The following is a 13,662-nucleotide window of genomic DNA, read 5'->3' as shown; positions in this document are numbered from 1 at the left end:
GAATCAGTCGCATAGATACGCCGGGCCAGATTAGGACTTACGACGGCGCAAATGGCGTTGCGCCGTCGTAAGCCCTTTGAGAATCTGGCCCTTTATATATATATATATATATATATATATATATATATATATTTACATATATATTAACCATTTTGTTTTTCTTTGCAAATAAAAAATGTGCAACACTTTCACCACCATCATTCTCAAAAAAAGGAAAAAGAAAAAAAAAAATATATATATATATATATATATATATATATATATGTGTATATATTCTTTTATTTTTTAGAAGGATGGTGCTGAAAGTGTTGCATAACATTTTTATTTGCAAAAAAAAAAGGTTAATATAATATATATATATATATATATAATATGTGTGTATGTATTTTTTATTTTTTTTTGGGAAAGTGATCAACAGTGTCGCGTTAAAATTTTATATGTAATATATGTATCTTGCAATGTGTACCATATGTAATATTTACTCAAAAAATTGTTTCTGGAAGAGTTTTTCGTGTTCCTTCTGCACTCTGTGGTTCCTTACCCTCCGCATCACTATAGGATGTAGTTATGAAAAGGAGGCAGGGGCGAGATGGGCCAAAGATGGGTATAAATGGGTTGGAGCAGTCGGCTAGTAAGAGACTTTTTAACAAAAGAGATTCAGTAATGATGGAAATATTAAAGTGTTTTATGTAAAGCCTCCATTATGTTTTTTCAATATGTTGATGTTCTTTGTCTCTGCAGAGTACTACAGTTACTGTGTCTAACATGGACTCTACGGAAAAAGTGATTAAACTGGTGTCTCAGCAGCTTGAACTTCCGGTAAGTGAATCTAACTGTACTTTCAAAGCTAAATGGAAAACCCTTGCACTAAATTATATACCCACCACTTATAATCCCTTCTTCACGAGTGACGCATCATGATGGGGCCCTTTAATGCCGCGTACACACGATCATTTTTCGGGTTGTAAAAAACAACGTTTTTCAGGCTCTAAAAGAAAAAGTTTTTTTTTTCAACTTCATCATTAAATTTGATGAAATTTGGCTGACCTCGGCAAACCTTGGAAAGACTTCCTACCCAAGATTTGACGAGGTCAGCCGCGCTGTTCTCGGGCCTTTCCATGCATTTCCGAACAGCGGCAATCGGCAACGTTCGGCTCTGCTTAGCTCCAGGCTAAAAGCAGTACTGCACACCGCTTTGGCCTGAATCATGCTCGTTTTGCGAGACAACACTCGCAAACCGAGTCACGATTTTTTAAATTACAGTGCTTTTATTAAGAAACGCTTATTACCCGCATTACTCGCAATCCGAGGTTCCACTGTATACCATTAGGAAATGAATATACCTGCTCACAGTGCCCAATGTTTAACAATTGTTTTTGTGCAGGGCAGACACAGTGACTACCATCTGTGGGTGACATCTGGAAAGGATGAACCTCCATATCCTCTTTGCGGTAAGATCTTCACTGAATATCCAGTAGGGGTGTATATGGTCACCACATGTTCTGTCTTCTATGTATGGCGTCAGTTATAAAGTGAAATTCCCATCCCTACTAGTGTTGAGCGGAATACGCCATATTCGATTTCGCGATATATCACGAATATATAGACGAATATTCGTGAAATATTCGCTAAAATCGAATATTCGTGATATTTTATAAAAAAAAAAAAAAATTTGCGAAATTTCGCTAATGCGAATGCGAAATTGATTGCGAAATTTTGCCAACTGTGGTAGGAGAACTGTGATTGGCTCTGATGCAAAAGAAGGGTGGAGAAAGTATTCTCGAATATTCGTAAATCGAATATTGGTGATATTTTATCGAAATTTCGCTAATGCGAATGCGAAATTGATGGCGAGATTTTGACAACTGTGGTAGGAGAACTCTGATTGGCTCTGATGCAAAAGAAGGGCGGAGAAAGTATTCGCGAATATTCGGAAATCGAATATTCGCGATTGCGAATATTCGGCAACATAAAAGGATCGCCTCAGCTTAGCTACTCGGCCCAGGGTCACTAATCATACCAGCAATGCTTTTAGACGTCGATAGGATGTGATCTGTTTTAAAAATAAATTTGAAAAAAATACGAATATTCGGAATAGCGAATTTTGGCCACGAAATTCGAGTTATTCGCGAATATTTGAATATGCCATATTCGTAACGAATATTCGAAATGCGAATATTCGTGAGCAACACTAATCCCTACCAGCAATCTACTCTGGATTCTAAAACTTGTATTCCTCAATTGTTTTCAATTTCCTTATACTGAAATATGTACAAAATATGCATCATAATATGTACATTATGGCAAAAGGGATGACAACCTATTTCATATACAACAATGTAAAATATAATAAAAAATAAAGTTATAGTAAAAGTTGAACTCCAGAGGGATATAAAAGACTAAAATTAACGCAGCTTCAAATTTATTCATACAGTACATCATTGTATTTATTTCTTCAATTAAAGCGGGAGTTCACCCATTTATTTGTTTTTTGACCTTTTCCCCTTAGATTCCTGCTCGTTTTGTCTAGGGGAATCGGCTAGTTGTTTTAAAATATGAGCTGTACTTACCCGTTTTCGAGATGCATCTTCTCCGCCGCTTCCGGGTATGGGTCTTCGGGAGCGGGCGTTCCTTCTTGATTGACATTCTTCCGAGAGGCTTCCGACGGTCGCATCCATCGCTTCACTCGTAGCCGAAAGAAGCCGAACGTCGGTGCGGCTCTATACTGCGCCTGCGCACCGACGTTCGGCTTCTTTCGGAAAATCGTGACGCGATGGATGCGACCGTCGGAAGCCTCTCGGAAGACTGTCAATCAACATAGGAACGCCCAGTCCCGCAGCCCATACCCGGAAGCGACGGGGAAAAAGATGCATCTCGTAAACGGTAAGTACAGCTCATATTTTAAAACAACTAGCCGATTCCCCTAGACAAAACGAGCATCCAGCTATGGGGAAATAGTCATATATACGGGTGAACCTCCGCTTTAAGTAAGACCCTTTCACATAGGTGTAGCTGCAGTGAATTAGCAGCAACTGGTCATGATTAGTAGGCAATCAGGGGCGATATGTCACCTCCCACAAGCCTGTTTAACTACTACTAAGGACCGCTGCACGACTATATACGTCGACAGAATGGCACTGCTGGGCCCATGAACGTATATATATGTCCTCTTTAGAAAGCCCAGCCGTGGGTCGCGAGCGCGCCACGACCCGGTCCGAAGCTTCGTGACCATGCCCGCGGGACCCGTGGACCCGATCGCTGCCGGTGTCCTGCGATCGGGTCACAGGAGCTGAAGAACGGTGAGAGGTGAGTGTAAATAAACCTTCCCTGTTCTTCTCTGTGGCAGTGTCAGTGATCGTCTGTTCCCTGATAAAGGGAACGGCGATCAGTGATGTCACACATCCAGCCCCACCCTCCTACAGAAAGAAATACACATTAGGTCACACTTAACTCCTACAGCACCCCCCTAGTGGTTAACCCCTTCACTGCCATTGTCATTTTTACAGTAATCAGTGAATTTTTATAGCACTTTTCGCTGTGAAAATGACAATGGTCCCAAAAATGTGTCAAAAGTGTCAGATGTGTCCGCCATAATGTCGCAGTCGTGAAAAAAAAAACGCTGATCGCCGCCATTAGTAAGAAAAAAAAATTATTAATAAAAATGCCATAAAACTATCCCCTATTTTGTAACGCTATAAATTTTGCGCAAACCAATCGATAAACGCTTATTGGTTTTTTTTTTACCAAAAATAGGTATAAGAATACGTATCGGCCTAAACTGAGACAAAAAACTGTTTTTTTATATCTTTTTTGGGGATATTTATTATAGCAAAAAGTTAAAAATATACAGTAGATTTTTTTTCTAAATTGTCGCTCCTATTTTTGTTTATAGCGCAAAAAAATAAAAAAAAAAATAAATAAAAGAAAGCTCTATTTGTGGAAAAAAAAGGACGCCAATTTTATTTGGGAGCCACGTTGCATGACCGCGCAATTGTCAGTTAAAGCGACGCAGTGCCGAATCGCAAAAAGGGGCCAGGTCCTTAACCTGCATAATGGTCCGGGTCTTAACCAGTTAAAGAGAGATTTTGCACTGAAATCCATTTTCACTATGGTGCAGCTGTGTCCGTTGGATGCAGCCACAGCGTGGCCCCATTCACTTCTATGGAGTGCTTTGGTAGGCAGGATCATCTGCTGAATGCAACATGCCCTACATTTTTTTGCAGCAGCACAGCAACAATGTGGATTGTACCGCCTGAAGGGTAAAATTGTACCTCAACAGCCTGGATTTTCCACACTACCTTGCCCATGTGAAAGGGGCCTTACTGTGACAGCCCACAGCCTACTGATTAGACAGATGAGTGGCAGATGAGGTCATCCTTCTGCTCACCCTGCTCTCTTTTCTCATCAGCATGTTTATTGTCAAAATATTTGCATTCAACCACCTGATTGGCTCCAAGCCTTCCCTTTCCCTCTCCCAGTTTAAGGGAGACCAAGGGCTAGATTCAGGTACAGTTACGCCGGGCATATCAGTAGATACGCTGTCGTAACTCTGAATCTACGCTGTCGTAAATTTAAGCGTATTCTGGAAACCAGATACGCTTAAATTAGGCTAAGATACGAGCAACGTAAGTCTTCTACGCCGTCGTATCTTAGGGTGCATATTTATGCTGGCCGCTAGGTGGTGCTTTTGTTGAGTTTGGCGTAGAATATGCAAATGACTAGATACACCGATTCACGAACGTACGTGCGCCTGTCGCAATTAGTTACGCCGTTTACGTTAGAGCTACGCCGGCGTACAGATAAAGATGCTCCCTAGGTGGCGCATCCCATGCAAGGTATGGACGTCGGAACAGGCCTATCTTTTTACGTCATTTGCGTAAGTCGTACGCAAATCGGGCTTGACGTAATTTACGTTCACGACGAAACGGCGTACTTTGGAGCAATGCACACTGGGATATGTCCACCGATGGCGCACGCGCCGTTCGTAAAAAAAACGTCACTCACGTCGGGTCACTAGATATTTACATAAAACACGCTCCCCTCATCCTCATTTGAATTAGGCGCGCTTACGCTGGCCCATTTACGCTATGCCACCGTAACTTAGGAGGCAAGTGCTTTGTGAATACAGCACTTGCCTCTCTAAATTGCGGCGGCGTAGCGTAAATAACATACGCTACGCCCGCACAAACTTACGTCCCCCTACCTGAATCTAGCCCCAAGTCAACTTCAGAGAGAACAGGGGGAATTTCCGAAATATTGGATTTCCGAAATTTTTAATTTTCTGAAATTTGGGAAATTTGAAAATTAGAATTTTCCCGAGATTCGGAAATTGAAAATTAGAATTTTCGGAAATTCTAAATTTTAAATTCAAAAAGTTGGAAAGTTAGAAATTCGAAAATTCAGAGTTCGAAAATGGGAAATTTGGAAATTCAAAAATTCAGAATTCAAAAATGTGAGTCGGAAATCCGAACATTCGAAAATTCAGAATTCCAAAATTTTCAAATTTCTGAATTTCGAATTTCTGAATTTTCAAATTTCAGATTTTTTTAAAAAGACTTAAAAACAAATAAAACGAAAATGAACAAATTTTTTCGGCAGTGCACATGTCCAATACTTACTGTACCTTGTGTCTTTCCAGGTCATGAGTACCCTTACAGTATTGCAATGAGCTGTCTCCAGGAATCTGTGGTTATGGCCAGAGGACTCGGCAATAACCTTTCTTTAGAACACAGTGCAGACAGTATTCTTGAACAGTTCCCTCATGAAAGACAATGCCAGTTCATCATTAAGCTTCGGCCCCAGGGCCCCATGGAAGTGAGGAGGGGTAGGTATCAACTGGAACTGCAATATTATATTTGTCACTAAAATCTCATATTAATAAACAGGGCAGCCATCAGGAATTATGGGGCCCCTTACACAGCTTCAGGCATGGGCCCCCTCCCCTGGAGCAGAGAACCAGGGGGGGGGGTGCTGCCTGAAATTGAGAAGCGCGGGGGGGGCTGCCGCGAATTGAGAAGCGGGGGGGGGGGCCTTTACAAAATTTATATTTTTTTATAAAAAATAAATAAAAAAAGGGGGGGTTGCCATCTGGGGCCATGTGGGCCTCCGGGCCCCTTACAGGTGTACTGCCTGTACCCCCCTGATGGCGGCCCTGTTAATAAATCTCAAATAAGATTTAACACATCCATGTAAATTCAAAAGGCATTTTCCATAATTTTAAATCTAGAGCTGTCTTTAAAAAAATCCCCATGGATCCTGCCATGGAGGCCCTTGTTCAGCCACGTCCTATTTTGGAGTGACAATGCCGTTTTGCTATCTCCCAACTGTCAATTGTCACCCTTAATGTGATCCTATTGTGGATGGAATCATTTTAACTAAATAGTTTTTGGTTTTTAAGTGATTCATAACACACTGATGTGCATGGACAGCCAATTAGAAAATAGCGTAGCTGGACTTGTGTGTCATCTCACTAGAGCTGATTATTGAGGGAGATGGAGTAGGGGGAATAAGAAGCAGAGAAGGAGCTGATCATGGACCATGAGGGAAGAAATAGAAGATGAATCAGAATCTGAACTTGGTAGAGAGAAGATAAAGAAGGAAGAATGCAGGCACTAGGTGTGGACGGGTTCTCTCTACTACAACCCTTTTTTTTACTTTACTAGTACCTAGGCTGATGGCTGCCAGAGAAGGTAATAGGGAGGATGGAGGAGGTGGTTACCACAATGTAGTGTGGTCTAGAAAATGCACTGTGGAGGTTGGAGGAGATAGGTACCAGAGAAGGTAGTGTGGAGAGAGTTGGCTGCCAGAGAAGGTAGTGTGGAGGTTGGAGGAGGTAGGTACCAGAGAAGGTAGTGTGGAGGGAGTTGGCTGCCAGAGAATGTAGTGTGGAGGTTGGTAGAGGTAGTTACCAGAGAACGTAATGTAGAAGAGGTGGCTGCCAGAGAACGTACTGCGGAAAATGTAGACGGTGGCTGCCAGAATATAGTGTGGTCTATGGGGGGGCTACCAGAAAAGTCACTGTGGAGGTTGGAGGAGGTAGGTACCAGTGAAGAAAGTGTGGAGGAGTTGGCTGCCAGAGAATGTAGTGTAGAGGATGGAGGAGTTGGTTACCAGAGAATGTAGTGTGGAGGATGGAGAAGTTGGTTACCAGAGAATGTAGTGTGGAGGATGGAGGAGTTGATTACCAGCGAATGTAGTGTGGAGGATGGAGGAGTTGGTTACCAGAGAATGTAGTGTGGAGGTTGGTAGAAGTAGGTACCAGAGAACGTAATGTAGAAGAGGTGGCTACCAGAGAACGTACTGCGTAGAATGTAGGCGGGGCTGCCAGAATATAGTGTGGTCTAGAGGGCTACCAGAAAAGTCACTGTGGAGGTTGGAGGAGGTAGGTACCAGTGAAGAAAGTGCGGAGGAGTTGGCTGCCAGAGAATGTAGTGTAGAGGATGGAGGAGGTGGTTACCAGAGAATGTAGTGTGGAGGATGGAGGAGGTGGTTACCAGAGAATGTAGTGTGGAGGATGGAGAAGTTGGTTACCAGAGAATGCAGTGTTGAGGATGGAGGAGGTGGTTACCAGAGAATGTAGTGTGGAGGATGGAGGAGTGGGTTACCAGAGAATGTAGTGTGGAGGTTGGTAGAAGTAGCTACCAGAGAACCAAATGTAGAAGAGGTGGCTGCCAGAGAACGTACTGCGGAGAATGTAGGCGGTGGCTGCCAGAATATTGTGTGGTCTAGAGGGCTAACAGAAAAGTCACTGTGGAGGTTGGAGGAGGTACAGTAGTTTCCAGTGAAGAAAGTGTGGAGGAGTTGGCTGCCAGAGAATGTAGTGTAGAGGATGGAGGAGTTGGTTATCAGAGAATGTAGTGTGGAGGATGGAGAAGTTGGTTACCAGAGAATGTAGTGTGGAGGATGGAGGAGTTGGTTACCAGAAAATGTAGTGTGGAGGATGGAGGAGTTGGTTACCAGAGAATGTAGTGTGGAGGATGGAGGAGGTGGTTACCAGAGAATGCAGTGTGGAGGTTAGTAGAGGTAGGTACCAGAGAAGGTAGTGTGGAGGAGTTGGTTACCAGAGGATGTAGTGTGGAGGATGGAGAAGTTGGTTACCAGAGAATGTAGTGTGGAGGTTGGTAGAAGAAGGTACCAGAGAACGTAATGTAGAAGAGGTGGCTGCCAGAGAACGTACTGCGTAGAATGTAGGTGGGGCTGCCAGAATATAGTGTGGTCTAGAGGGCTACCAGAAAAGTCACTGTGGAGGTTGGAGGAGGTAGGTACTAGTGAAGAAAGTGTGGAGGAGTTGGCTGCCAGAGAATGTAGTGTAGAGGATGGAGGAGTTGGTTACCAGAGAATGTAGTGTGGAGGATGGAGAAGTTGGTTACCAGAGAATGTAGTGTGGAGGTTGGTAGAAGTAGCTACCAGAGAACGTAATGTAGAAGAGGTGGCTGCCAGAGAACGTACTGCGGAGAATATAGGTGGTGGCTGCCAGAATATAGTGTGGTCTAGAGGGCTAACAGAAAAGTCACTGTGGAGGTTGGAGGAGGTACAGTAGTTTCCAGTGAAGAAAGTGTGGAGGAGTTGGCTGCCAGAGAATGTAGTGTAGAGGATGGAGGAGGTGGTTATCAGAGAATGTAGTGTGGAGGATGGAGAAGTTGGTTACCAGAGAATGTAGTGTGGAGGATGAAGGAGGTGGTTACCAGAGAATGCAGTGTGGAGGTTGGTAGAGGTGGGCACCAGAGAAGGTAGTGTGGAGGAGTTGGTTACCAGAGGATGTAGTGTAGGGGATGGAGGATTTGGTTATCAGAGAATGCAGTGTGGAGGTTGGTAGAGGTAGGTACCAGAGAACGGAATGTAGAAGAGGTGGCTGCCAGAGAACGTACTGTGGACAATGTAGGAGGTGGCTGCCAGAATATAGTGTGGTCTAGAGGGCTACCAGAAAAGTCACTGTGGAGGTTTGAGGAGGTAGGTACCAGTGAAGAAAGTGTGGAGGAGTTGGCTGCCAGAGAATGTAGTGTAGAGGATGGAAAATGTCTTTTGAAATGCCATGAATACGTTAAATTCTCTGATGGTTAACAGAGAATGCAGTGTGAAGGTTGGAGAAGGCAGCTACCAGAGAACATAGCGTGGAGGAGGTGGCTACCATTAGACATTTAGTTTAGTTCCAAATTCGTTATTTAACGTATTTTGCCAAATTCGTTAATTCGGATATTTCAGAATTAACTAATTTTTTAATTCACAGATTTTCGAATTTACGAAATTCAGAATTTCCAAAATTTCCAGTTTCCAAGTTTTCGAATTTACTAATTTACAAAATTCCGCTTTTTTTCCGAATTCGAAAATCCTGAAATTGTAAATTGGGAAATCAAAAATTCGGTAATTTAGAAAATTCCGAATTCGAAAATCGAATTTTTGAATTCCCGAATTTCCTGAAAAGCTAAAAAACTAATAAAACGGAAATGAAAATGAACACATTTTTCGGCAGTGCACATGTCTAGCTAAAATAGAATGTTGTGTGAAGGATGCAAAAGGTTTCTGCCAGAATGTAGTATGGGCTAGTTGGCTACCAGAAAATGCACTGTGGAAGTTGGAAGAGGTGGCTACCAGAGAATGTAGTGGGGAGGAGCTGGTTACCAGAGAATGTAGTATATAGGGTGAGAGAGGTAGCTACCCAAGAACATAGTGTGGAGGAGGTATCTACCAGAGAAGGTAGTGGGGAGGACGTGGCTACCAGAGAAGGTAGTGTAGTGCAGTGGTCATCAACCCTGCCCTACAGGGCCCACTAACAGGCCAGGTTTTATGTATTACCATGGGGAGATGCAGTCTAGAATACTGCAATCACTGAGCAGCAAATGATATCACCTGTGATGTATTTCAGTTACCTTGCAAACCTGGCCTGTTAGTGGGCCCTGTAGGGCAGGGTTGATGACCACTGGTGTAGAGGATGGGAGAGGTAGCTACCCGAGAACATAGTGTGGAGGAGACGCTACCAGAGAAAGTAGGGTTTAGGAGGTGGCTGCCAATGAATGTAGTGTGGGGGCTGCAGGATGCAAGAGGTGGCTACCAAAGAACATAGTATGGAAAAGGTGACTGCCAGCGAATGTAGTGTGAAGGGTGGAGGAGGTGACTGCAAGAGAACGTAGCATTGAGGGTAGAAGAGGGCAAGGAACCAAAGAACACCGCATGGAGGGTAGAAGAGAGCAAGGAACCAAAGAACACCGCATGGAGGGTAGAAGAGAGCAAGGGACCAAAGAACTTAACATGGAGGGTAGAAGAGGACAAGGGACCAATGAACTTAGCATGGGGGTAGAAGAGGGCAAGGGACCAAAGAACATAGCATGGAGGGTAGAAGAGAGCAAGGGACCCAAGAACACTGCATGGAGGGTAGAAGAGGGCAAGGGACCAAAGAACTTAGCATGGAGGGTAGAAGAGGGCAAGGGACCAAAGAACTTAGCATGGAGGGTAGAAGGGGGCAAGGAACCAAAGATCACTGCATTATTAGGAAGGGGAACTGCCAAAGAACATGGTGAGAGAAGGAAGTGGGAGTGCTACCAGAGAACTTAGTGTGGAGGGAGGGATGCAAGAGAATGTATTCTGGAAGATGGGAGGCCTGTCAGAGAACATGGTGTAAAGTGTCGGAGATGGTAAAAAACATTTTTAAAGTAGATTCTTTTTTTCAGAGTCTGCACAAAAACAATGCAGGAGGAAAAAGTCACTGATTGACTGGGCTTTACGTCGTAGTGGCAGCGCCACATTGAGCACAGCTTCTTCTCAATCACCTCTTACACCACGTAAGCTCTTTGGTCATTCCCTGTCATCGGTGTGTCCCAATGGGAATCTACCCAAACCCATAATGGTAAGATAAGACTCTCTTCAATGCGTTCCATATTTAGAAGACTTGAGACTAATATGATGAGATTTCAGCAGCTGGCAGAGTTAGATGACAGATAATTACAGTATGCATGTAAAAATTATTCATATCTCTCCACAGCAGGGTGACGACTTTTTGTGTAGGCCTCATCAGGAGATTTCTTGACATTCTTAGTAAATGGTGTGCTGCCTGACTTAAAGGGGTTGTAAAGGAAAACATGTTTTTTCCTAAATAGCTTCCTTTACCTTAGTGCAGTCCTCCTTCACTTACCTCATCCTTCCATTTTTGCTTTTAAATGTCCTTATTTCTTCTGAGAAATCCTCACTTCCTGTTCTTCTGTCTGTAACTCCACACAGTAATGCGAGGTTTTCTCCCTGGTGTGGAGAAAGCCTCTTGAGGGGGGAGGGGGTCAGCAGGCAAGTCAGGACACTCTCTACTTGTGTCAGGACACTCTCTACTGAGCTGTGTGTTAGTGGGCGTCCTGACACTCCTGCTCGCCCCCTCAAGAGGCTTTCTCCACACCAGGAAAAAAGCCTCGCATTACGGCGCTGAATAGGGGGACCAGATATTGGAGACTCTATATCAGAAGACAGTAAAATATTTCTGTAATTCTAGTACAGGATAATTTTGTCACTCACATTATGTTGCTGAACAATTCCAGGATATGCTCCTGCTGTTATATGAAGAAGGGCCGAACACGAAGGGCATTTTCAGGCGCTCGGCCAATGCCAAAACATGCAAGGAGCTCAAGGAGAAGTTGTTGTGCGGTGACGATGTCCAGATGGGCGGAGAATCTGTGTTTGTAGCAGCTGCAGTGATCACGGTACATAATCGAATCCTAAATATTACAAAAATATTCCTTATTTTAAAGAGTAAAATGTTGTTCAAGTAGAACTGTGACTTGGGTTTTGGCCCTTCAAACATTTACAAATTCTACATTTTACAAGTACAGTGGAACCTCATTTTAAGAGTAACTTGGTTTGAGAGCGTTTTAAATTGCGAGCAACTTTTTTTTTTTTTTTAATTCTGACTCGGTTTGTGAGTGTTGACTCTCAAGACAAGCAGAATTCAAGCTAAATAGGCCTGCAGTACCTCATTTGGCCTGAGGTACGGGGGTGCAGAAGTGGAGCAGAGCCAAAAATAGGCCTGCAGTACCTAATTTGGCCTGATGTACCGGGGGCGCAGGAAACAAGCCAAAGTATCCTCGGGCCTTTTCGGACGTTTTCGGAGCTCTCTGACGCCCCACCTCTGCCCGCATTTAGTATTGCATCCCATTGAAGTCAATGCGGAACTAATTATTTTTGTTTCCATTGACTTCTATGAGAAAACATCAGGCTCAGGTTAGTATAATAGGGGGGCCTTAAGGAAAAGGAAATCTGCCTTTAGAACTACTTTAACCACTTGCTTACTGGGCACATATACCCCCTTCCTGCCCAGGCGAAATTTCAGCTTTCAGCACTGTCACGCTTTGAATGACAATTGCGCGGTCGTGCGACGTGGCTCCCAAACAAAATCGACGTCCTTTTTTCCCTACAAATAGAGCTTTCTTTTGGTGGTATTTGATCACCTCTGCGGTTTTTATTTTTTGCGATATAAACAAAAATAGAGCGACAATTTTGAAATAAACACAATGGCCCGGATTCACAGACACTGGCGCACATTTATGCCGCCGTAGCGTATCTCCTGTACGCTACGCCGGCGCAGCGCAGAGAGGCAAGCATTGAATTCACAAAGCCAGTGCTCCCAAAACTGCGCTGGGTTTCCAAGGCGTAAGTCGGCGGAAGTGGAAGTGGGCGTGAGCCATGCTAATGAGGCGTGACCCCATGCAAATGATGGGCCGAGCGCCAGACAGATACGTATCGCCAACTGCGCATGCGCCATCCCGTGGACGCATCCCAGTGCGCATGCTCACAAATTCGTCGGAACAACTGCCTAACATACGCCGGATCACTGCCTACGGCGTGAACGTAACCTACGCCCATCCATATTCACGTACAACGTAAACTACCCCCCTTTGCAGCCCTTTGCATGGATGCTGCTGAGTTACACCTCCTTTATGGGGCATAACTTTACGCCGGACGTAGAACTTTAAGCGCGCTGCGTCGGGCGCACGTACCTTCGTGAATCGCCGTATCTCTCTCATTTTCATATTTGAGTAGAAAATCAATGGGAGCGCCAAAAGCGTCCAGCGTAAATATGCGCCCACTCTACGCCGGGGTAGGCAAGTTACGTCGGTCGGATGAAGCCTGTTTTCAGGCGTATCTTAGTTTGTTGGTCCGGCGCACAGATACGACGGCACATATTTGCACTTACGCGGCGTATCTGGAGATACGTCGGCGCAAGTGCTTTGTGAACCCCGGACAATATTTTTAACTTTTTGCTGTAATAAATATCCCAATTTAAAAAAAAAAAAAAAAACTTTTTTTTTTCCTCAGTTTGGGCCGATACGTATTCTTCTACATATTTTTGGTAAAAAAAAAAATCACAATAAGCGTATAGTGATTGCTTTGCGCAAACGTTATAGCGCCTACAAAATTTGGGATAGAATTTTTTTTTTTTTTTTTTTTTTACTAGTAATGGCGGCGATCTGCGATTTTTTTCAGGACTGCGATATTATGGCGGACACATCGGACACTTTTTGACACATTTTTGGGACCATTCACATTTATACAGCGAACAGTGCTATAAATATGCACTGATTACTGTATAAATGTGACTGGCAGGGAAAGGGGTTAACACTAGGGGGCGATCAAGGGGTTAAATGTGTTCCCTGCTAGGTGATTCTTACTGTGGGGGGAGGGGACTGA

At 43.8% G+C, this 13,662-nt stretch overlaps 1 protein-coding gene across 2 annotated transcripts in view; it reads left to right on the top strand.

The window, feature by feature from the left end:
* LOC120913124 (rho GTPase-activating protein 20-like) overlaps positions 1–13,662 on the top strand; it is a 105,580-nt gene that overhangs the window by 76,773 nt on the left and 15,145 nt on the right. For both annotated transcript variants that reach the window (XM_040322843.1, XM_040322844.1), the window contains exons 7-11: positions 742–819; positions 1,385–1,451; positions 5,639–5,824; positions 10,665–10,840; positions 11,517–11,678. In XM_040322843.1, coding sequence (XP_040178777.1) covers positions 742–819; positions 1,385–1,451; positions 5,639–5,824; positions 10,665–10,840; positions 11,517–11,678 — 669 coding nt within the window. The remainder of the gene's footprint in view (positions 1–741; positions 820–1,384; positions 1,452–5,638; positions 5,825–10,664; positions 10,841–11,516; positions 11,679–13,662) is intronic.

This window comes from Rana temporaria, chromosome 9 (genome assembly GCF_905171775.1).
Source record: "Rana temporaria chromosome 9, aRanTem1.1, whole genome shotgun sequence".
Classification (NCBI taxonomy): domain Eukaryota; kingdom Metazoa; phylum Chordata; class Amphibia; order Anura; family Ranidae; genus Rana; species Rana temporaria.
The sequence above is the reverse complement of the archived record's forward strand: the minus strand, read 5'-3'. Positions and strand labels throughout refer to the sequence as shown.